Source organism: Schistocerca nitens, chromosome 6 (assembly GCF_023898315.1).
Source record: "Schistocerca nitens isolate TAMUIC-IGC-003100 chromosome 6, iqSchNite1.1, whole genome shotgun sequence".
Lineage (NCBI taxonomy): Eukaryota > Metazoa > Arthropoda > Insecta > Orthoptera > Acrididae > Schistocerca > Schistocerca nitens.
Window position 1 is genome coordinate 232,591,781 of NC_064619.1, and position 25,603 is coordinate 232,617,383.

At 44.1% G+C, this 25,603-nt stretch overlaps 1 protein-coding gene across 1 annotated transcript in view; it reads right to left on the reverse strand.

Annotated features, from left to right (window-relative positions):
* Window positions 1–18,377, reverse strand: part of LOC126262986 (opioid-binding protein/cell adhesion molecule homolog) — a 133,834-nt gene extending 115,457 nt beyond the window's left edge. Inside the window, exons 1-2 of the mRNA XM_049959940.1 lie at window positions 18,366–18,377; window positions 1,579–1,737 (exon numbers count right to left, since the gene is read on the reverse strand). Of these exons, the coding sequence (XP_049815897.1) occupies window positions 1,579–1,678 (100 nt within the window). The 5' untranslated portion in view covers window positions 1,679–1,737; window positions 18,366–18,377. The remainder of the gene's footprint in view (window positions 1–1,578; window positions 1,738–18,365) is intronic.
* Window positions 18,378–25,603: the final 7,226 nt, after the last annotated feature.

Genomic DNA, 25,603 nt, shown 5'->3' on the forward strand with positions numbered 1-25,603 from the left:
ACTGTTTAGCATTCGGCTGTATGCCTCACATTCCATGAGTGCTCATCATCCCATTAGATCATTATGTCTCTATATGCATTCTGTAAAAACGCATATGTAGTTGAACGTCCTGCACGCCTTCAATCTTGATAATGCGAGCTCCGAACCTTTGTGATCACTGCGGCGCGCCATTTTTCATTCGCTGTTCACGGTGCACGTTAATAGTTTGTTTTGAACATTTCTTGAATTTTGTGAAGTACAGACCCTCCATAGAAGGTTGATCTCTGTATCTCCCGGACACTTATTTTCTGTCGCCCTCCTGATGCACGTGGTGAGTCATTAGCAACTAATATTTTTCATGACATAGCTATTAATACAACACTTTCAAACGAGCCTTACTGAAGACGTTAACGTCTGATTCACGATGCTTGATACTAAGATTGTTTCATCAATGGCATCACAATAGCAGGAGGTGTGCTAACTATTTTACACGAACTATTGTTCACCTTCTGGATGAAAGACATCAAAGAAGCGGAATCCTTATGCTACCAACACGATCGATGTCCAGTACACAATACCTTTCGTTTTCGTTGTTTTCTAGACCAAATGTATACTGCAAAATGGATTGCTCATGGAGGAATAGAGGATTGTCCTGCTCGGTCTCTAGACTCATCTCCTCTGTGGATCAATAAAAAGTGATGTCTATCGTGATATTCCAACAACTCCAGAAAACATGCCGGTGCTTGCTTGTAATTCACTTCAACAGGTTCTTTGAGTACCTTTGAATGTTCTACCATTTTTTAACGCACAATGGTTTTCAGTACTCCAGAATGCTATTTAAGTTCTCCGTTTCCGTTTCTTATAAACTTCAAAGTTATGTTTACGTGAATACATGATACTTTTTTGATAGTTCTCGAGGATATGATGTGTGTTACTAATTAAGAATGTAGGATGATATTCGAAAATGAATTACCGATGTTCATATCTTCGTAATGAACAAAGTTACAAGAAAAGCATTCATGTAGGTTAATGTCCCCCTAGCAGCTAAACAACATTTGCTTGATATACCTTTTATTTTCATTCTGGTCAAAAAGTTAATTGGTGTGGTCTGGATATTAATTACAAAGGTCGCTACGTTGCCTATGGGCGATGCCTACATTTGCAACAAATATGACATACAGAGCTTCCAAACACTCAGACAGTGTCCGTCACTCAACAAATTACATGTAACCGTTATAGCCAAACGCGCCAAAATTCCAAACTTACCATCAGCGGCGTCTTCCTAGTTTTTATCATTATCAAACTGATTAGATGGGAATTCATGTTATTTCGTTTCGGTGAATGATAGTAGTGTTACGATCCCAACCACCTCGGTGAGTCACAAAATTATGTATTTGTATACCAAATTTAAAAAGAGAACAAATTAAAAGAAAAAAGTAGCGTTTGTAGCTATCCCTAGGATAAGGGGAAAATGCAGGGACAATAATTAAAAAGAATAAGGTCAAAAAGGGATAGGCAGACGGTGACAAAGTAGATGTGACGGACAACGTATGCAATTGTTGAGATCAATTTAGGCAGTGGTTACTGATTACTACTTACCGATGAGGTGTCCATCTTCTGCGCCATCGAAGCCAGTGAGCTGCCACGAGTCGTTAAGTGGCCAGTAGAGATCTTTCAGGTAGGGCGAGTCGTCATCCATGGACAGCGGAATGGACGCGGACCTGCCAAGTGCCGTCAGGTTGATGTAGGCACTCTGCCCTGTGTACGAAACGTTCCAGAAGAAACGGGCGCTGTGCAAAACATCTTATTTAAAACTAAGGCACTTTGATATTTTCAAACACTGTCGGAAAACCAAAGCAGTTTTACGAAATTTGAGAACTCCCACGACTTTCACTGCAATACCAAGCACTAATTACGTGTATTAAATATCAAAAGCAAATCCAAAACTCTATAAACGAATCTGAGTCCTTCAACTACTAAGTATCCAACCACACGTGCTAAATAGTCCAAATCTACTGAAACTGCTAACAAGCTGTATATAGCGATTGTATTCTATCACCATTCTCCATGTAACACAGCCTTAGCTTTAAGATAGTTGTATCGATCAAACCAAAATTCCACTAGCCCATCCCCACTTCAGAATGCCATACCAGGTACCTCACTTTCAACATCGCGTTACCTTTCTGGACATGAATTAGTCAGCAGCTTATCTAGTTCCCTTCAACCTAACGCAGATCAGCACTTATGAACTTTAGACCACTAAGCAAACGGGGCTCTACAAATTATGTCGTTTTGGGTGTTATTTTAAGTTGAGATACTATGTGGTGTCCTAACCTAGCAGTGATCCAGAGAATCCACCAGAAAGTATTGAGGTGGCATCCTGGATCTGGAATAATCCGCGAAAAATGGATACTAACGTTTTGCAGTAACGAATATGAACTGAAGCATATCTGTTGACCGCGTGGTTTGAGACGCCATGTCACGGATAGCGCGGCACTTCCGCCGGAGATTCGAGTCCTTCCTCGGGCATGTGTGTGTGTGGTGTTCTTAGCATAAGTTACTTTAAATAATGTGTAAGTCTAGGGACCGATGGCCTCACAGGTTTGGTTCCTTAGGAATTCACACACATTTGAACATTTGAACATATCCGTTGCAAGTGGAACGTAGACAGTTGTGTGTCCCACGGGTGGACATAAATACTGGGCCACAGTACCAATTCAGTCATTTCCTACTTTCGCTAGATATCGCTGAATACCCTTATAGAACCGTCGGTTTATGATCAACAGACTGTCCTCCATAAGAGACCTCAGTTATGGTAGCCTGTTACAGACTGGATTACCAATTGCATCCGTATACTCACTTCCTGACCTTCATTTGGAGAGTGCTTCAGAGCTTTTAATGTTCCACTTTCGATAAACTTGCCTCAGTCAGACCTATCGTGTATTTGTGATTTACAAGTGCATAGAATTGTCTAATTACAGCTGCTTCTATCCCTCTCATGACACAGTGAAACTTCTCCCCACGATGTTATACCATCTATTTTGTATTAAGTTTTCTAATCTAGCTACCCAACTGACGGATACAAAAATCAAAACTCCGACTTTTCGAATGGCAGAGTTGATTTTTGTGATGACAACGTTTTCATTATTGGTTTCCTGCCGGACATTCGAATGGGGGGCTACCTATACTCAAGTTGATGCCGTAGTCATTGAATCATACAGTGGAGTTCCATGTCAGCAGTTTCCCGTTGCGTTCAGCCGTTCCTGTTACGACTGTCGAAAGCTCATGTTCACTTACGTTACGGGAATGTTAGTCAACCATCCAGACTGTTGCCTCTGCTACTACTGAGAAGCTTGGAACCACATGTTAGTCTATTAATATGGCCTCTCCACACACTCCCCTCTGATGTGATTGTACCATCAGTATCGCTATTTGCGACGTTAAGGCACGCAAGCCATCGCACGGGCGCGACCGCTACGGTCGCAGGTTCGAATCCTGCCTCGGGCGTGAATCTGTGTGATGTACTTAGGTTAGTTAGGTTTAAGTAGTTCTAAGTTCTAGGGGACTGATGACCTCAGAAGTTAAGTCCCATAGAGCTCAGAGCCATTTGAACCATTTTGAACCATCGCACGGCAACAAGTTCCGTGGCATGTGTGGGATACGGAAATGTAGCAAATTATCAGTGGAAATCGGTGTGTATGATGAGACATCTTTTGAGACGATACATAGTCCGGACACACCCACAAAAACGAAGCACAGTTGCCTTCAACTGGGTGTTCTCCATCAGTTACTCTACAGTTAATGATTGAGGAAACTTAATAACAACGCACAGTGCGTGGTTTTCTTCACAGGCCCATAAAATTTGCTATAGCACTACCAACAAATCCAAGTCTACTCTCCACTACTCCGCCCAAACAGGTCATGAAGGCCCAACTGTACTGACTGGCCGCCGTGTCACCCTCAGACCTCAGGCGTCACTGGATGCGGATATGGAGGGGCATGTGGTCAGCACACTGCTCTCCCGGCCGTATATCAGTTTACGAGACCTGAGCCGCCACTTCTCAATCAAGTCGCTCCTCAGTTTGCCTCACAAGGGCTGTGTGTACCCCGCTTGCCAGCAGCACTGTTGAGCGCTCTGCAAACCGAATGGTCACCCATCCACGCGCTATCCCAGCCCGGCCGCGCTTAACTTCCGTGATCTGACGGGGATCGGTGTTACCGCGGAGGCAAGGCCGTTGGCAATATTCACTACCCCTACTATTTATTTATGGATTCGTCCCATTTCTTATCTGCGTTACTCGTAGATAAAATGTCCTGATGCCAGTGCCATTCTAAAACAGCGTCTTGAACGTACTGGGTGACGAGGCTCCCAATCGCAAACTTATGAATAAGTCCACTAACACCGAGTTTTTGTGAGACAGTGGGGAAACGGCATTACATTTACAAAACATGGCAAAAAGGAATAATCTTCTATGTTATTCAAAATAAAAATAAAAAGGGTACAATGAGCTAGACCCAAATCCCGTCAGAAATTCCTTGACAGTGTATCGCGACATCGAAACGTGCACTTGTACAGCTCACTCCATGAACTCATAAGCTATCCTCACACGTGCTGAGGTCGCCGTGTGATCGACAGTGGCGGCATTCCAGTCGTGTATCCGTACACAACTCCCAGTTCATCCACGCCGTGCTTAGTCTACCTGCAGAAAACTGAGGCACAACTGGCGCCTCGCGTCCAATGGCGGGGCATTTCATCCCAGGAAAGGCCAGCCGGCCACATTCCAACAACATTCTCGCTTGCGTTTATCGCTTGCATTCAGTTAACTGTGCGTGCTGTGCTTGTCAACACTGTACCAACATGTGTACAATGTTATACAAATCGACGCACGAAATAAATTGGGCTACTCCTTCGGCAAGTCGAATAAAATAGTAGGGATTCAAGAATGTTCAAATGTGTGTGAAATCTTATTGGACTTAACTGCTAAGGTCATCAGTCCCTAAGCTTACACAGTACTTAACCTAAATTATCCTAAGGACAAACACACACACCCATGCCCGAGGGAGGAGTCGAACCTCCGCCGGTACCAGCCGCACAGTCCATGACTGCAGCGCCTAGACTGCTAGGCTAATACTGCGCGGCAGTAGGGATTCAGTGTTATCGTTGCATCTACAGCAAGATGCGTTGAATCGTGACTTTTTCCTCCCTCTCTTAATGATCTATTAGATTATTGTAATGTTTAACATAAATTAAGCACCAGCGAATATTTTTTAAAAGGACTTGTTTGTAACATAGCCTCTGAAACGTTGACGATAAACAGAATAGTCTAAAAGGTTTTTAAATGTGAGACCACAGAAGAATACTGAAAAGTAGATGGGAAAACCGGAAAACTAAGAAGGGATCGTCAGGAAAAGAAATAGATGACACAATTTGACTAACTAGAGGATGCTGCTGGAATAGTTATACAGATGAATCAAAACATTATGACCGCCCTGCTTAATAGCGAGCTCGTCCACATTTGGAACGCAATGCAGCAGCAATTCTGCGTGGCTTGGACACTGTTAAGTCCTTGGTAGCTTTCCGAAGGCATGTGTCATCCGACGTACACAGATAAGCCAATGCCTTCCGATTAACTAAGGGTCCAGTAAAGACTGGAGACGAAGCTGACGCTCGATTGAAGCACAGATGTGTTCCATCGGGTTCAGATATGGCGAATCTGGTGGTCAAAACATCAACTTGAATTTACTTCATGCTACTCAAACTAATGTGACACTATTTAGGCGCTGTGAAGCAAACAGTGGTCCTGCTGGAAGATACCATCACCATGGGGGAAGGTATAAAGGACTACAGATGATCCGCAGTATTAGTCACACAGTCCAAACTTGTCATATTTTCTTCCGTACTTCCACAGCTTCCTTGGAGGTTAGGTGAAGGTTTCCGTAGAATAATATTGCCCCCAAAAGTCTGTCTCCATGGCACGATGCCTGATTCGTCCGATTGGACGACACACCTCTATTATCTCACGGTCTAACCTTGATGATCCCGCGTACATTGTAATCGTGATTGACGACTTCATTGGGTCAGCAGGGGAAAACCTAGGTTTCGTCTGCTGAGGAGCTAATCACTGAGCTCCGAAACATGCCTGCGACAGCATTGTACTCCGTCATCAGATACGCTGCCAGTTCGCTGCCTATCACGTTATACAGAGCTGGCAGACCTCCGACATCTGTTCTGCAAAATGGCTACAAGTACTATGGGTCTTAACATCTGAGGTCATCAGACCCCTAGACTTAGTACTACGTAAACCTAACTAACCTAAGTACATCACACACATCCATGCCCGAGGCAGGATTAGGACCTGCGACCGTAGCAGCCGCGTGGTTCCGGACTGAAGCGCCCAGAACCGTTCGGCCACAGCGGCCGGCCTACGTTCTGCTATATGGTCTGAACGTACAACACTTTGTAACGTTTCCGAGATTCTCATTTCCACAAACCGGACCATAACAATCTGCCCTTTGTCAAAGTCGCTATTGTCAAGGTTTCCACATCTGCAGCCTGTACCATTATTAGAATCAGGTGGGTCTATGGCGGCTTCCCGGCTGTCAGCCAGGGTTGCGTCGGGACCAATGAGATGTACGGATCCGGCATCGAGCTTGCGACGTCACCCTAGTCGGTTTGTCCGCCACACCACGCGAACGCTCCACCCCGTGAAGGGTCCAGAGAAAATCAATATGTAATTGAAAAGGTGCTCACTAAAAGGTCTTAAATTGCTAGTGTGCGATAGAGAGCTTACATGCATTTAAACGAGCAGTCAAGAATTATTAAACTCGTTTGAAATAGTTATTCGCTCCCTGCCATTCACGGCTGCTGGCAGTCTTAAGACCTGCAGTGTCACGTGCTGTGACGTACGCGCCACGACCTGTCTCTCCCGTGAGTCTCGGATTGCCTGCTGTGACGTCATTGAGGGAATATGGAGACAGCCCGGACATAGTGGCCAGATGCAATCTCCAAATAGTATGGTTTCACGTGTGGCAAGTGCTTCGTTGTTACTTTTCTTGTGACAACTGAATTTCCGGTGTAACAAATAAGAGAAGGCATAGTAAAATTGTGGAGTGACTCATTCTGGAGAGTTGCCCTAAGCCATGGGATGTTATGTTTCACCACATTCCGAAAAGATTTAATTTATTCCATCTTAGAGACATTAGTAAGGCATTAATAAAATGAGGACCTGTGTTAAAAACGTATATGGAGCTCTTCCAAAACTCAGCATAGGTCCATTGCAATAAAAGTCTTCTCGGCAGTCAAATCTGTTAACATGCAGTTTCAAAGAAGTTTCAGTTTTAAAAAAGCAACACGGACGGATTTCTCCAGGAAATTAGATGAGGAAATTAGCAACACAAATCCCGTTCCGAAAAATATACATTCTCCGCAAAGTGTCAAAAAGCATATTCCAAGAGGCCGTAGACAGAACTTCACACCAGGACACTCTGAGGGTACCAAGAAACCTTCGAGAAATATGAAAAATTGTACTCAAAAGACCCTTTCAGTGGCCAGACAATAGCTCGTGGCACACCCCTCGTAAGATTAAGTGAAACAAGGCAAAAGAAATGGGTCGAAACCTTGGCGAAAATGAACATGTGACATAGCAAGAAAACTGCATGGAATCTGATGAGAAATCTCAAGGGGACCCAAAAGAAAGCAAAGAAATGACTAGAGTAACATCTAATCAAACTGCGCACCAGCTACTACTGAATGGTAAGCATAACAAAAAATGTGAGAAAAGCAACCCTCAACGCGATATCCACACAGAAATCCACAACTTCTCCCCTCCTTTCATAATGAGAAAGCTCAATGAGGGTGCAAACACTATAAAAAAGGGTAAGACGGCTGGTGTCGATGGCGTGTGCCTCATTTCGGACCGAATGCCAAAAAATGCGTGATGAGCCTATTGAATCACTGCAGAAACACCCTTAAAATCCCTAAACAATGGAGGAATTCCAAGTTAATAGCACTCATAAAACCAGGAAAACATTCCGATCATCAAGTAATTACCGGCCTATATTTCTTCGTCGCCTCTTCGAACTGCATGAATAATCAATAACATCGTTGATTCGAAGTTAAGCCGGCAACAAGCTTGCTTCAGCGCAAATAAATCGTATAGTGACCAGATCTTGGCAACCACGGAGTATATGGAGGAGAGATTTGGAAAGAAATTAATATAGGTCTTGGCACTGGTTGGTCCAAGTACACAGCAAACCACGTAAAACTATTACTCAAAATCTCTGATACTGTTAGCGACCATCGACTAGTAAAATTTATAGTATCCTTTGCACAGAGACGACTATTCTACGTCATTCTAGAAGGGAAAAACAGTCGCTCGAGGAAGCATAAAAGCGGCATTTCTCAAGGAATTGTTCTACTTCCCATGATGTTCAACATACATACAATCAATATTTTCTCTATACAGGGTGGTCCATTGATAGTGACCGGGCCAAATATCTCACGAAATAAGCATCAAAAGAAAAAATTACAAAGAACGAAACTCGTCTAGCTTCAAGGGTGATACCAGATGGCGCTATGGTTGGCCCATTCGATAGCGCTGCCATAGGTCAAACGGATATCAACTGCGTTTTTAAAAAAATAGGAACCCTCATTTTTTATTACATATTCGTGTAGTACATAAAGAAATATTAATGTTTTAGTTTGACCAATTTTTTCGCTTTCTGATAGATGGCGCTGTAATAGTCGCAACATGGTATCACGTAACATTCCGCCAGTGCGGACGTGATACATTAGCTGTGTTAAAATGGACCGTTTATCAATTGCAGAAAAGGTCAATATCGTGTTCATGTATGGCTATTCTGATCAATGTGCCCAACGAGCGTGTGCTATGTATGCTGCTCGGTATCCTGGACGACATCATCCAAGTGTCTGGACCGTTCGCCGGATAGTTACGTTATTTAAAGAAACAGGAAGTGCTCAGCCACATGTGAAACGTCAACCACGACCTGCAACAAATGATGATGCCCAAGTAGGTGTTTTAGCTGCTGTCGCGGCTAATCCGCACATCAGGAGCAGACAAATTGCGCGAGAATCGGGAATCTAAAAAACGTCGGTGTTGAGAATGCTACATCAACATCGATTGCACCCTTACGATATTTCTATGCACCAGGAATTGCATGGCGAGGACTTAGAACGTCGTGTACAGTTCTGCCACTGGACACAAGAGAAATTACGGGACGATGACAGATGCACTTTTGGGCAACGGAAAATCCACGATGGCTGTGACAAGTGGAACATCAGCGACCTTGGCGGGTTAGTGTATGGTGCGCCATTAAGGGAGGATGTATAACTGGCCCCCATTTTATCGATGCCAATCTAAATGGTACAATGTATGCTGATTTCCTACGTAACGTTCTACCGATGTTACTACAAGATGTTTCACTGCATGACAGAATGGCGATGTATTTCCTACATAATGAATGTCCGGCACATAGCTCGTGTGCGGTTGAAGCGGTATTGAATAGCATATTTCATGACAGTTGGGCTGGTCGTCGAAGCTCCATATCATGTCCCGCACGTTCACCGGATCTGACGTCCCCGGATTTCTTTCTGTGGGGAAAGTTGAAGGATATTTGCTATCGTGATCCACCGACAACGCCTGACAACATGCGTCAGCGCATTGTCAATGCATGTGCGAACATTACGGAAGGCGAACTACTCGCTGTTGAGAGAAATGTCATTACACATATTGTCAAATGCACTGAGGTTGACGCACATCGTTTTGAGCATTTATTGCATTAATGGGATATTTACAAGTAAGCACGCTCTAACAGCATGCGTTCTCAGAAATGATAAGTTCACAAAGGTACATGTATCACATGGGAACAACCGAAATAAAATGTACAAACATACCTTACGTTCTGTATTTTAATTTAAAAAATCTACCTGTTACCAACTGTTCGTCTAAAATTGTGAGCCATATGTTTGTGACTACTACAGCGCCATCTATCACAAAGCGGAAAAAATTGGCCAACTAAAACATTCACATTTCTTTACGTACTACACGTATATGTAACAAAAATGGGGGTTCCTATTTAAAAATAACGCAGTTGATATCCGTTTAACCTATGGCAGAGCCATCTAGCGGGCCAACCATAACGCCATGTGGTTTTCTCCTTCGACCTAGACAAGTTTCGTCCTTTGTAGTTTTTTCGTTAGACGCTTATTTCGTGAGATATTTGGACCGGTCACTATCAATGGACCACCCTGTATTGATGATTTGGGTATCACAGTGCAAGGAAGAACCTTTGAAGTAGTAGAGGTAAAATTGCAGAATATTGGCTGTGTCTGTTCTTTCAGACGTGTCCTAAAGAGCAGACACCACACATTCATATAACTGATTCGCCTTGATGGGCGATGGATCCAGGCGATCATCATAGGCCGCACCACACGCTCCTTCCGCCTCCATGATTTTGTAACGGCTCCATGTAAGCCGCTACATGGCTCGACCCCACAACTAAAGACACCTGAGTGCCCTTCCGACACTCAGGGAAGAGCCTGATGATAATTAGTAAGATACGGTTATTTAAATATAGACGATCATTTTAATATTAGATATGGTAATTGTCTGCAAAGTGTGAATGCGAACGTATGATGAGGTATGCGTGAGATGTCGGCTGTGGGTGTGCTATAGGCATAGTGGAAGTGTAGCCAACCTCGAATCTAGTAGAGCGCGACTGCACTGGGCCAGAGAGGCATAAGCTCTACGCGCGTCATTAGCGCTCGTTAGGTTGGCAAATAACCGTGTGCGGTATCTCTGAGTCCTTGCGGCCACGATGTGTGGACCCGGACGAGGGAGACCGTATCGGGGTTGTTGCTGGGAAGACCTGGGTGAGTAAGCACGCTCTGCTCTATCGCTCCGATGGTTAGCGAAGATTTAGAATTCCATGTTCACTTTGAACTTGGAAGCAGCTTCCCTGCTGAGGAAAGCCACTATGGTATTTCCTAGAATCATCTCGGTTAGGAGAGATAGGGAGATGATTTCTTTTGCCAAGTAATTTCATGGGAATTGTGTTCACTGCACTTGGGAGTGAACAGGCGCTCATTGCCGAGTAATACTCAGAATTGCTCAATTTGCATTTCAGTGTGAGTGTGAAGTATATATGCAAAGTGTATTTTATTTAAATGTGTTTATTGACTACTGATTGTGGAGAGATTAGTAACACATGGTCCGCAGACCCCGTGCATTTCTTGGTGAGAAGCTTCAGCTCGACGTAATCACCTTTCGTGATCGAGCTGGATCTTCTATGTAAATTCACGCGTGTGATTTAATTGTTCCTTCATAGTATCCAGTAAAACTCGCGGAGTTAGTTAAACGTGAAGACGGGACTTGCCCGAATTAAAGTTACAGTGGGAACCATGTGCTCTCTCCCAATGTTGTCCCACTTGGTGTATGGGAACCTTCCTCTTTTATCTGTTAGAGAAAATGAATAGAGTGAATGTTAGTGTGTGTGTGTGGCTAAATGATGATAGAAATGTGCAGGCGGCAGTCATTGTCGATTCACGGCACATGTTAGCCGGATGTTTAACTAAGTTTACGTAGATATTATACTATTTGTATCACGCTAGCATTCCGTGATAAGTGAGAGGGAATATTTGAGATGGTAATGTTTATTGAATAAATGTGATTGTGTTATTACATAAATATGTTACAGTGACTTCTCCCAGCCACACCATATTCCCTTATCATTTCACAGAATATTTGGTATGCGTATTTCAGTTAATCACCTGTCTATGTCCCACTCATGGGCATATTTCATTTAATAAACTCTGTAAGGTGGTATTAAAACTTCATTATAATAATATTCTAATTCTAACTTGATCAAAACCACCGAATAAAACTTTAGTTGAGTATTGATGCTTGTTGCTGCAAATGGCTGCCGGCGTCTTCTATAGTACAGGTGCCATTTATAAAATTGAGGAGACCTGCCGAGGGTGCGGAAAGCAAGTATCATGCAATTTCTACCTCACCATTTATGGCCGTCCTATCCACCTCACTCCTACCCTCAAATACCTTGGCCTCACACTCGACCGCCACCTCACCTGGACTCCCCATCTGCTTACCATCCAAAACAAAGCTCACAACCGTCTCCGCCTCCTGAAACTCCTGTCTGGCTGGACGTGGGGTCTGCATCCTTTCACCATCCTTAACACCAACAAATCCTTGATCCGCCCCTTCCTCTGTTATGCCAGCATCGCTTGGATTTCCGCCCCTCCCCGGTTCTATAAAGCCCTCCAAATCCTCGAACGCCATGCGCCCCATCTCGCCTTCCGCATCCGCCTTCCGTCCCCCACGCGCATCCTCTACGACCTCGTCCCCTTCCCCCACCTTCTCCTTTTCCTCGAACACATCCGCACACTATATACTGTCCGCCGCCTTGATCCCCCTCACCCCCTTGTGTCTCCCTTCCTCTCCACCCCCAACCAGTTACCGTGCCTTTATCGTGTCCCACCCTCTCTCCATCTCCTTTCCCAACACAACTTCCACCGTCTACCCCTCCTGGATGATGAGCTTCGCCCTGACATCTACCTTTCCTACCAACTCTAACCCCATCATCCTGCCTCCTCCTCAGGGCTCCCTCTCCTCCCCCTCCCTCCTCCTGAGCGGCTTCCCCCTCCTACTCCCCCTCCATCTCTTGTGCCTCCTTTCCGTGTCTCTGCACTCCCTCCTGCCCTGTCTTCCCTCTTCCTCTCCCGCCCCACGTGTCTCCTGCCTCTTCGTGAATCCACTGATGCCCCTCCTCTCTTCATCCCGCCGCTTCCCCTGCTATCCCATGCTCTCCCCTCCTTTTCCATCGTCTCTGCCCTTTCCCTCGGCAGGTCCCGCCTGGCAGTTTTATTCTTCATCGTGTGTGCTCCAAGTGGGTTATAAATGTGTTGTTCCGGAGTGTTTTTACTACTGTGGCCGAATTTTAACGTGTGCATGTCCATTCAGTGTCTTCTCTGAGTTTTGAAGACTCGCCAACTGTGTTTTTTTAACTTTCTGGTGACTTTTAACTGTCCCCCATGAACGTCTCCTTGTTAGTCTTTTTTTTACCTCCATTTTCTCCAATTATTCTGTTTTAAGTTCCCCTTTCTCGCCTTATGTATGTAACATTTTATTCTTATTTTAAGTTGTTATGTCACTCGGTACAGAAGAATGCTGAAGATAAGGTGGGTAGATCACATAACTACTGAGGAGGTATTGAATAGGATTGGGGAGAAGAGAAGTTTGTGGCACAATTTGACTAGAAGAAGGGATCGGTTGGTAGGACATGTTTTGAGGCATCGAGGGATCACAAATTTAGCATTGGAGGGCACCGTGGAGGGTAAAAATCGTAGAGGGAGACCAAGAGATGAATACACTAAGCAGATTCAGAAGGATGTAGGTTGCAGTAGGTACTGGGAGATGAAGAAGCTTGCACAGGATAGAGTAGCATGGAGAGCTGCATCAAACCAGTCTCAGGACTGAAGACCACAACAACAACAACAACATGTCACTCGGCTGAAAGGCGGCGGATTGTGCCGCTGACAGCCCTCCCCTGCCTATATGGGGCAGGGGAATGAAATCACAATAAAGAAAAAAAATGGGCGATGGATCCGCCTTCTTTAGTGCCGGCGCACAGGTACGTGTGACCTCCTGGCGGGAATTTCAGAGTAGCGAGCATTGAGGACTTGTACAGGGACTGTGGATAGGTGGAGCATGGGAGTGTGGGTCGGCCGTGAGGCTTGCAGAGAAAGTCCGCACAGTTGTGATGAACACTGCATACCGGTGGTGCAGTAGTTAACACAACTGCGGACTGCCGGCCGGTGAGGCCGTGCGGTTAAAGGCGCTTCAGTCTGGAACCGCGTGACCGCTACGGTCGCAGGTTCGAATCCTGCCTCCGGCATGGATGTGTGTGATGTCCTTAGGTTAGTTAGGTTTAATTAGTTCTAAGTTCTAGGCGACTGATGACCTCAGAAGTTAAGTCGCATAGTGCTCAGAGCCATTTTGAGCAACTGCGGACTAAGCAGGAAATCCTGGGTTCCAACACCAGTCCAGCAAGCATTTTCACTCATCGCCACTGATGCCGCACAAAGTCTTGATGCAGCTGATATCAGTATTCCCGTCACTTTCCGTCCCTTTCTCCACCCTCCCCCTCCAATTTGAATCAGATTATTATTTGTTTATATGGAGGTCCAATGTTTTGATCGAAGAACTAACCATGTAACATTGATATAAAGTATTGTTGCGTGATCATCAATCTACTACATCCAGCGCAAGCCTCTGCATCTCTGTTTAACTACTACAGACCACATTTATTTAGTCTTTCCACTGTAGTCAAGCACTGACTCACACTTTCCTCCATTACCAAATTGACAATTCGTTGCCGCCTCATGAGGCCACAAATTTCTTTTTTACCAATTCAATTTAGTACCTCATCATTAGTTATCCGATCTACCCACTTAATCTTCAGCATTCTCCTGCAGCACTACATTTCAAAACCTTCGCTATGTTCTTCTCTAAACTGTTTGTCGTCCACGTTTCACTTCCGTCCAAGGCTACGCTCTAGACCTCGACCTTCTGGTAAGATAACCCAACACTGAAATCGATTTCGATGTTAACAAAATTTCTTTCTGTGAAACTGTTTTCTTGCAGCTGCCAGTCTACATTATATACTCTCTCTAAATCATGCATTAATTTGCAACCCAATTAGCAAAATTCATCCGCTACTTTCATTGTATCATTTGTCAATCTAATTGCCTCAGCGTCACATGATTTAATTCTACTATTGCAGTACCATTGTTTTGCTTTTGCTGAAATTCATCTTACAACCTCTTTTCAGCCGATCATTTGATCCTCCAGGTGCATATTACACACTTTTACTTCTTCTCCCTGAACTTTGATTCCTTTTTCCTAATTTCTCCTTGGTTCTCCTTACTGCTTAATGTACAGACTGAATACAATCTGGCACAGACGATAGCCCCATTCACAATCCTGTCTCAAATACTATTTCCGTTTCATGCCTTCAGCTCTTTAAACTCTAGTCCGGTTTCTGTGCAAGTTGCAAATAACCTTGGGCTCTCTGTATTTTATCCGTACCAACTTCAGAATTTCAAGCACTGTATTCCACTCAAGACTTCCAAATCTGCAAATAGTACACGTATAGGTTTTGTTGTTCTTGTCCGTCTTGTAAGATAGGTCGAAGTACTGTCTCGTATGTTCGTGCATTTTGCTGAACCGAAAGTGGTCGTATTCGATGTCGGTTTTTACTAGTTTTTCCATTCTCTTAATTAATATCGTTATTTTGAAACCATATCTCTTAAGAGTGGCGGTTCTGTAATATTCTCACCTGCCGTTCCTTCCTTGGAATCGGAATTATTACATTGTTCTTTTAGTTTGACCTGCCTCATAGATCTAACAGACCAGGTAGAATTGTTTTGTCGTGGTAAGTAATCATAATGACCTCAATAATTCTACCGTAAATCAATTGTGGTCAAACAACTGACAAACAAAAATCCTTCTTAAACATTTTCCTCTATTCATGCGTAAGTTTTGTGCAGTTACGAAGCTTTTACTTGTTGTTATTCATCCCTCTAGGTGCTCAACCTCACATACTACCTCCTACAGAAGCCACATTGTTTAGGCCCCTGTAAGGAAATGGCTTAGGCCAGAGGTAAGTTCCTGAAACCAAACTCCATTAACAGCCACCGCCTCTAATGGGTCTCGACCAGACTACGTCTGGAACTAACGTTAACCTACGGGTTTATCAACACGATCATATGACTGAGCTAGTAAGCTGATGTCCTATGCATTATTTAATTGCAGTTTTATTCCGTCGGCATTTTGAGAGAGTCGTATTCAAGCGTACAACACATCGAGTATATATAATGATTAATTAGTCTTATTAGTGAACTCATCAATTCTGCTCCCACTGCAGAAGTCAGTTACCAATCAATAAGATTTTTAGCGGTTCTGATCTACATCTTAATAACTACATACTATATCACTTCTGGCTAAATGCAGACATCTAGCTTCTTGGCCACTTCTGTACGTAACGAGCGACATCAGGACCCTGTGAACGTACCCTCGCTGTTGTACGAGGTAAAGCAATTCTGGCCAACGGCCAGACTAATTCTGTGGCGGTCATTCAGACTTCGTTAACAGTGGACGCTGATTCGCACTCAGTTCGCGCACTTTCATCGTCCCTGTGCAGAGCAGAACTGAGGACCCTTTACGCTACTTGCTACAGGTGTGAGAAAAGGGTGGATTTATACGTTAAATGCGGCTTCGCCAATTCCAGTCACCCCATGGCATGTGAAAATCTCGTACCTTTTCGCATGACAGTAAAGTCATGGTCCTGCAAGTAGTTAATAATTGGTTATGTCACTCATAATCCTCTTGCCTCTATAGTCTGATTGAATTGCAAACTGATGTTTAAGGAAAGAAGTTGTGACGTTGCAGTGACAAACACAGTCCGCAGGCAGCCATCGCAGCACTCTACTCTCCGCGGCGAATTTCCGTCTCCTACAAAATCCACACACAAATTCAGAAATTCACGTATAGTATAGGCCTCTGTAGCGCGTCACAGGATCAATTCCTAGCCGTAATTAGGGACGAGGTTCGTTTATTCATGAATACGCCAGATTTTCGTGTCCAGAAGTGTTTCCTTCGCAGACTACCTGGATAGTTGAGAGCACTAAGTTGTACGCTTGTGAAACACAGCGAGATTAGCCAGTCCCGGATCGACGAGGGCTGATGAACCAGCAAGCCTAGATGTGGTTCTTAGGAGTTATCCCACATCTAGCTAGGTAAATACAGGTGTGGTATTCATGTAGCGCCTAAGTAACACGCTATTCCACCACTTAGGAAACGTTATCATCCTTGAATATGAGATCTATACTAGACGCAGACAGCTAGGGTACAAATATTTCCCCTTTGTAAGCAGTGGTGGCGTCACAAGTGCATCCGGTCACCAAATGTCGCTAATACTGCCAAAAACGATGTATACAGGGTGTGATTCAAAAGTTTCAAGACTTAACTCAGAACTATAAATGTACTGGACATTTAAGTACAGCGGACTAATATGATCCTTCAGCGTCAACACATAGCTGCCAGCGCGTCTTCCACTGTTCGTAGCCCTTCTGGAAAGCCACGGGCGTCATGCTGTCAAGGTCTCTCGTCGAAGCCTGCTGTATGTCGTCGATGGAGTCGAATCGCTTCCCTTTTAGGCCTGTCTTGATTCAGGGGAAGAGTAAAAAGTCACTTGGAGCCGAGTCGGGGCTGTAGAGTGGCTGCGGCAGTGTTGTCACGTTGAACGTGACCTAAAACTTCGGCGGCGGCGCGCGACGTGTGAGCGGGCGCGTTTTCGTGTTGAAGAATCCAGTCGCCCTTGATCGCCGGGCGGACGCGGCGCACTCGATCCTACAAGCGGCGGAGCACTCCAGCGTAAAAGAAGGCCATTGTTTAAAAGTTCCCGCACTCTTTCCACATTTTGATCCGTTCGGCTTGCTGATGGCCTCCCAGAGCGGTCATCGTCTTCAACATTCGCGCGGCCATCTTTGAAACGTTTGTGCCACATGAAAACCATTGCACCGGACATGGCTTCTTCCTTAATGGCCTCTTGAATCATACCGAGAATCTCCGTGACGGTTTTGTTCAATCGCACGCAAAACTTAATCGCATAACGCTGCTCCAAGTGCTGCTCCATTTCTGCCTCTCCCACTTTCCGACCGAGGTCAATGACACACACTCACGCTGCAAGCGATGCGCACTCTCCAGGTTTCCAGAGGCAACTGACGCAGCGTCAGTTCGTTCCCTGAGACCCCCCCCTCCCACTATTTCCCCCACCCGGTGGAACCGGCCCACGCGCTACCCTACTCAGAAATGAATCAGTCTTGAAGTCTTGAAACTTCTGAATCACAACTTGTATAGATGCCGACCCCATAAGGAAACGGGAAAAGGCAAAAGGAAAAGGAAAAGAAGACAAGTTTCCTTCATAGAGACATATTGCTTTCCTCCCGGGAAGTGGCAATTGTAGACTCTCATTGGTGTACTGTTGATAGGAGGAGTAGAGCCCACTCTGTATGTAATTCGGACTATACAGACCCCTGTCGCGTTTTCCGGATCATTCTTGCCAAATCAGCTCAGCTTCTGCTCACTCCACACCTTAGCTGTGACAGTTAATTTGACCTAACAGGCAGAAATGTAGAGATGTTCGTCTGCGGCTTTCAACAAAACGGTTGTGATACCATATGAAAGGACTCGGTGGAAGGTCTGTGTTGTTTCCTTGACTCTCAGTTCGCAGAAAGCTTCGCTGGTTTCAGCGACTTTATGAGGACAGGTGTGGGCAGAGACGCCACTCACCTGCCTGCGGGAGGTCCCCGGCGAGCAGCAGCAGCGTGCAGAGGCAGGTCAGCCCGGCACCGGGCCTCCGGCCGCCGGCGGCGTCGGCAGCCCACATCCACGTGCCGCGCGCCAGCCAGCCTGCGGCACACAAGCGCGAGCAGCGCCCGTAAATCACGTGGCGCCCAGTAGCCGAGCAGTACTTGTAACAGCACTCTGTGAATGTGATATATGCTTGTATGTGTGTAGCGTATACACTCTAACACAAAACGAAAAAAAAAAAAAAAAAAACAGAACGCACTGCGAAGGAATTATCCGAACGGGACGGAAATCGGTATCGTGATGTACATGTACAGATGAACAAATGATTACTATCTCAGAAAAAATTGGTGATTTATTCAAGAGAAACAGCTTCGAAATTTGAGTAAGACAACACTGCGTTGGTCCACCGCTGCCCCTTATGTAAACATTTATTCGTCTTGGCATTGCATGATACCCTCTTGAGGGAAATTGTGCCCATCCAACTGGTGCGTTAGATCGTCAAAATTGCGAGGGGGCTGGAGGGCTCTGCCGTAATACTTCAAATTTTCTCAACTAGGGAGGGATCTGGCTACCTTGCTGTCAAGGTAGGGTTTGGCAAGCACGAAAACAAGCAGTAGCAGCTCTCGCCGTGTGTGAGAGAGAATTATCTTGCAGACATGGAAGCCCATGATGCGACAAACAGAGCATAGAATATCATCGACGTACCTCTGTGCTGTTAGGGTACCTGGACGCTACAAGATGCTACAAGCTCTGAAAGCAGTAGTATTAGTGTAAAGGAATGGCACGAGATGGCACGAGTGACTGGAGACAGGCAAGGAGAGTTGTCTAGCGTCCAAAAGGCGAACGGTACTGCAAACCTCACTATACGACCAGTACCCTCCTAGTAAATATTCAGTAGTGTTTAAGGAATACAGGTAATAAGTGAATGAAAAAAATATAATTACTATGTGTTGATGGAAAAATAATGTATGAAAGTAAATAGGATATAAGTTAATGTACAAGTTAATTTTACGAAAGTAGCAAGGTGGGGATTTGCCCAGGTAACCCAAACGGAACAGCCTAGCTGGCCGTGGGAAGAAAGAACAATGAGCAGTCGAGTCGTGGGGAAGCAAGGCAGCGGACGTGTCACACGTGAACAGGCCAAAACTAATTACTAAGTGCACATTCATAAATGGCACCCCAGACCATTACTCCGGGTATGGCGGGCGACAGGCAGTTTGGTATCCTAATACTGCTCGAGGTGTCTCCAGACACGTCTTCAGACTGGAATCTCATTGACTGGAATAGAAACACCTTCAGTGATGAGTCCCCCTTCGAACTGAGCCCTAATGGCCAGTCGCTGTGGCCGAGCGGTTCTAGGCGCTTCAGTCTGGAACCGCGCGACCGCTACGGTCGCTTGTTCGAATCCTGCCTCGGGCATGGACGTGTGTGGTGTCCTTAGGTTAGTTACGTTTAAGTAGTTCTAAGTTCTAGGGGACTGATGACCTCAGATGTTGAGACCCATAGTGCTCAGAGCGATTTGAACCATTTTTGAGCCCTAATAACCAGCGAAGACGTGCCTGGAGATGCACTGGACAGAGCCTGAATACTAACCTGACCATTGCCCGCCATACGGGCCAAAAATCATGAGTGATGTTCTGTGTTGCGATTTGATTTCATATCAGGACCCTTTAGTTTGTCATCCGCGGCACCCTTACAGCACAGTGGTACGTCGGCAACATTCTACGTTCCGTTTTGTTGCCATTCATGACAAGCAGATCTGGGGTTACATTTCAGTAAGATAACGCCCTCCCGCACGCGGCGAGAGCTGCTACCGCTCGTCTTCGTGCTTACCAAACCCTGCTTTGGGCAGCAAGGTCGCCGGATCTCTCCCTAGTTGAGAACGTTTGGAGCGTTATGGGTAGGCCCCTCCACCCGTCTCGGAATTTTGACGATCTAACGCGTCAGTTGAAAGAATCTGGCACAATATCCAACGGGAGAGCATCCAACAAATTGGGTCAATCAATCCCAATCCGAATAAATATTTGCTTAAGGGCCAGAGGTGGACCAATGAGTTATTGACTTACTCAATTTGTGAAGTTCTTTTTCTTGAATGAATGAAAGTTTCCTGAATTTGGAACTATTTGTTACTTGTTTGTCTGTTTATGTACAGCACATCAACCAATTTGCGTCCCATTCGAATAATTCCTTCGTGTTGCACCAGCTCTTTGTTTTTGAGTGTAATAACTGTCCTCCATCATATAGATCAATAACGCTAACATGCGTTCGTTGCAAGACTCTGTAACGTATTCTAACAACAATTGTTAGGCGTTCCTGGAGGAAAATAAGCATCTCTCAAAATGTGACAACGAACTGAGGAAAAACACACTTTATTCATACACATCTTTCATATGCTGGATGATGTTAGTTTATGACTTCCCAGTTTTCGAAAGGCGTCACCTGTTAATCAACATACGATCGTGTGGAGTGTCTATGTAAATATACGACTAACAGCGAAATTTTTCACTGGTGGAAATCATTAGTTTATATCGGACGGTGAATGTTGCACAGAAAAGAAAGTAGCATCCGATATGCTCCAAGAAAGAGTAGTAGGACCCTTCACGCTTTACATGTAAATAACCGATTTGTCACGTAGGATAAAGAGCACTACAAGATTTTTCAGAATTTGATTCTTTAATTTCATTCAAGAATTATAGTTTTCGGTCCACAGTGATCGTATTAGGATATGATTAAGAGATACAAAGCATAAGACGAGGGTTGTCCAGAAAGTAAGTTCCGATCTGTTCAAAAATGGTTCAAATGGCTCTGAGCACTATGGGACTCAACTTCTGAGGTCATTAGTCCCCTAGAACTTAGAACTAGTTAAACCTAACTAACCTAAGGACATCACACACATCCATGCCCGAGGCAGGATTCAAACCTGCGACCGTAGCGGTCTCGCGGTTCCAGACTGCAGCGCCTAGAACCGCAAGGCCACTTCGGCCGGCTGTTCCGATCTGTCGAGAAATGGAAACCACTGGGAAAATCCCGTACACCTTTGCATAGATGCGTTGGGCAGTGTCTCTAGTATGCCCGTCGATTTTGTCGCGTCGCTCATATCAGTTTTGAGTGAACAGTGAGCACGTAAAGATGCATAGGGAATAGCGTCTCCCGCCAAGTATAAGGGCCTAGTTAGAGATTTCGCCTGTGTCATGCAGCCCACATAACACAGCTGTCGAGCAGTTCCTTGTTTATGCAAATTCTCGGCCACACACTGCAGGAGCAATGAAGACGCTCCTGCAGTATTTCCGATGAGAAGTGTTTGATCACCCGCAATACAGTTCGCAGTTGGCTCCCCCTGAGTCTCACCTCTGCTCACAAGAACATACATCACAAGAAATACAAAATTTTTCCACAGACAACGAGCTGCGGACCAGTGCAGATAACTGGCCGAAATCACAGGCGGCTGCTTTCTATGACGAGGATATTGGAAAGTTGATACAACACCACGACAAAACTCGAAGTTGGAGCGGCGACTATGTAGAGAAGTATGTGGAAACTAACTGTTTCAAATAAAATGTTGGTGGTTTTCACTGCGGTTTCCATTTCGCGACCGATCGGAACTTACTTTCTGGACAACCCTCATATAATCCTAAAATAAATAGGCCATACTGGCATCGTCAATAATGTAGTCCTGTACTACTATCTTTATTCTGGACCATGTCGCAGCTTCACTAAGACTGTTCGCTGGCGATGCAATTGTGGTGCAAGAAAGCACCGCCGTTGGATGACCATAACGAATTTCTGAAAGAGTTGGACACATATCCACTTAGCGTGATGAATGGCAGCGATCCTTAAACGTGGATAAACCTAACATAACGCCAATAACAACGGGAAAGAACAGTGTAGTATCTGATTACAATATATTCATCATTTTGATTTGCTCCTTGTGTTTTACGTGTTTGCAGTTAAAATTGTGGGATGTAAGGTCCGTCAGTTATGCAAAACACCGTTTTTGCAAGTTCCCAAACATGTTTCAGCACCTTTGTGCCATCATCAGTTGGTTTCTGTTTTATTTAATCTGTAATGTGAACATTTTTACTAAATGATTACAAAATATTTAGTTAAAATTGTTGTTTGAACTAAATATTTCAGTAATCTTGTAATCATTTAGTAAAAACGTTCACATTTCAGATTAAATAAAACAGAAACACACTGACGATGGTAAAGAGTTGCTGTAACATGTTGGGAACTTGGAAAAAAAACGTTTTTTTGTATAACTGGTGGATCTTACATCCAACAATCTCATTCCAAGATTAATCTTGAGCACGCCCCATTGTGTAAATATTCAGGGGCACAACTAAAATTGGTATAACGTGTGGACAGCTACCGCTACAGTTGAGTAATAGAAGTGACCCAGTTATTCTGATGAGAAATCGTCATCAAAGCGATATCAACAGTAATTTTAAGTATATTTGTCCATGTCACAAGCACAAAATGAAGAGACAGAGGGAGTAGGGCAAGGAGGGGCACGTTGCGACAAAGGTACATTCCAACATCCGAATTTCTTCATCAAGTATCCTATCAGGTGCTGACATCCTTTGGAGCTCCGCGTGAAGTCTTCGCCGTGGTTGTCGGAGCTGGCGCTAGAAGACGTCTTCTTTATGTTCTCTTTCTTTGATCGAAATCGTCATTGGTGAGTAACTGTTTAAAGTTTTAAAAACGTTTTATTTAAATTAACACGTTCGGTGTTAGTTCCATTTTGTAGTTTAATAATGTAATAACTGGTTTTAGTTTAAAGTGATGGTCAAAAAGTGTACTTGTGTTTCGTATGGCGGTGCAAAGTGGGGCACGTAAACCACTCTTCGTTAGACAGACTTTTTATGCGTGTTGGATAATGTAATGTTTATTGTTCTTGTATTTAGCGTTCACTCAGTATAAATTTTTACTGTCTGGTAAACAAAATGCGTCATACAATCACAAAACAGGAAAAGGTTTAACACTTTCAGATTTGATGCAGAGAGCAGCTACTCAAGTTGTAGAAAATGGAGGAAAGAGCGATTATTCCACTAGAAAAATTGCAAAAGAATTTAATATTTTTTACAGTAATCTCTCTCGACTCATCAAAAAGAAAAAAGGTACTGACGGAAAAGTTACATATGGGTAATCGAAACACACCAAAGGATCTTCAAACAATCATGCAATAATACCCAGAGGTTAAATTGTGAGATCCAGAGAAATTATTTTCGAATTGACCAAAGTGGAAGTATGAAAAATGGGATATCCTTGTGCAGCATACTTTAACTTGGAAATGCTATCATCTCGGGCAGAAAAGTACATAGCTGGAGTCGATTGGATTTCATGATTTTTCGATAAAAGTATGATTTTCTTATCACACAACCCGAGAACACAAGTCTGGGAAAAATGGCAACATTTAATAAAAAATGTTGGGGAGTTCATCCAAAATTTGGGAGATTATCGTCATCCTCCTTCCCCTTCTAGAATCTGGAACGTCAGCGAAACGGGTGTAACTATAGTGTTAAAGCCAAACAGGATAGTTGCGTAGAAAAATGTGAACCAAGTTGGAATTATAAGCTATGCTTAACGGGGAGGAATGGTAACAGTAGCAGCTGCTATGAGTGCTCAAGGGACCTTCATTACGCCCATGATAATTTTTTCTAAGAAAAAATTTTAAAGATTTTATGCGGACGAGCCCGCCGGAGGCATCGGTGCTGCCACAGTTTCTGTATGAATAATGGAGCTATCTTTTTTTTTAAACATTTCTCGATCATTTTATTAGACAAATCTGACCAACAAAATAAGATCCTGTCCTACTACTGCTGGATAACCATTTGTTCCATCCCAGCACAGAAGCTCTTAACAAATGTTAGAACAATTGAGCAGTGCTACTGTCATTTCATCCGCACTGTTCTCACAGATTACAGCCCCGTTCAAGAAAATGTGCAGCGGGGGGAATCGATGCCTGGTTGAAAGCAAATCCAGGAAAGACACTAACAGTTTATCATTTGACTTTCATTATAAACAAAGAGCTTCTGCCACTTTCGCACCATCAAACATCACTTTGATTCTCAACAAAAGTCATATTCCCATTTCACCCTATAAATTCCAAGGAATTGATTTTCATGAATCTTTTGTGTCCGATAGGTCTGCTCCAGAAGAAAAACTTTCAGATCGTCTGACTAACTCCGAGAATGTGGCGAGTGCTGTTAATGCTACTCCAGGAACTTCAGGGGAGAAACGTTTTTCCACTGAGCACATTCGCCTTTTCCGTGAAGGTGGACGAAGGAAAGAGAGCAACCATGGAAAAAAGAAAAGGAAGTGTGCCATTTTAACAGACACACTTGAAAAGCGGGCACTATAAGATGAAAGGTAGAAAAGAAGGCACTAAAGAATGGAACCCAAGATAAAAGGAATCCAGGAAGCAACAACTAGCAGCAAAAAACATTGCAATTCTATCCATGTTACGAGGAGTAAGAAGAATATTATTGTTTGATCTGTGGGGATGTTTATAGAAAGGGAGAGGAATGGGTACAATGTATGGTATCATTGTTACTGAGCGAATAATGATCCATTCTAGATGTGTGGATACTGTGGACACAATGAAGACACCTCTGACATTTCAGACATTTCAAACTGAGTAGGCTGTTTTCAGTGAAATTTTGGCATGTCTCAATTTGCCCCGTTGGAGGGGTAAATTGAAACAGGCTCGACTTCCCTTCTGTATTTAGTTGTAGTTATTCTAATGGTAGAATCGGACGTTTGTTTTTTATTCCTATTTGTAAAAGTATGAAATTCCTCAGTATAGTTTTCAAATTTAATCAGTTTAAAGTAAAAAATAAAAATTAAAAACTATTTTTCCTTGCAACATGCCCCTCCCTCTCTTTTGTGGGTATAATGAAAGCGTGAGTGAGTAAGGAACGGGTGATGAGTATCTGATGATCATGGTTGATTCCAACGCTGCAGTAAGGAATGGAATAGAAGACAGACATACAGGAAAATGCGGTGTCGGTAATAGGAAGGAGCAAACAGAAAGGCTAATAGAGTCGTGCAGCCGGCCTGTGTGGCCGAGCGGTTCTAGGCGCTACAGTCTGGAACCACGCGACCGCTACGGTCCCATAGTGCTCAGAGCCATTTGAACCATTTTGAGAATTGTGCAACAAATTTCAGTTACTAATAGCAAAGACACTGTTACAATCTCACGAAAAGGGGAGCTACTC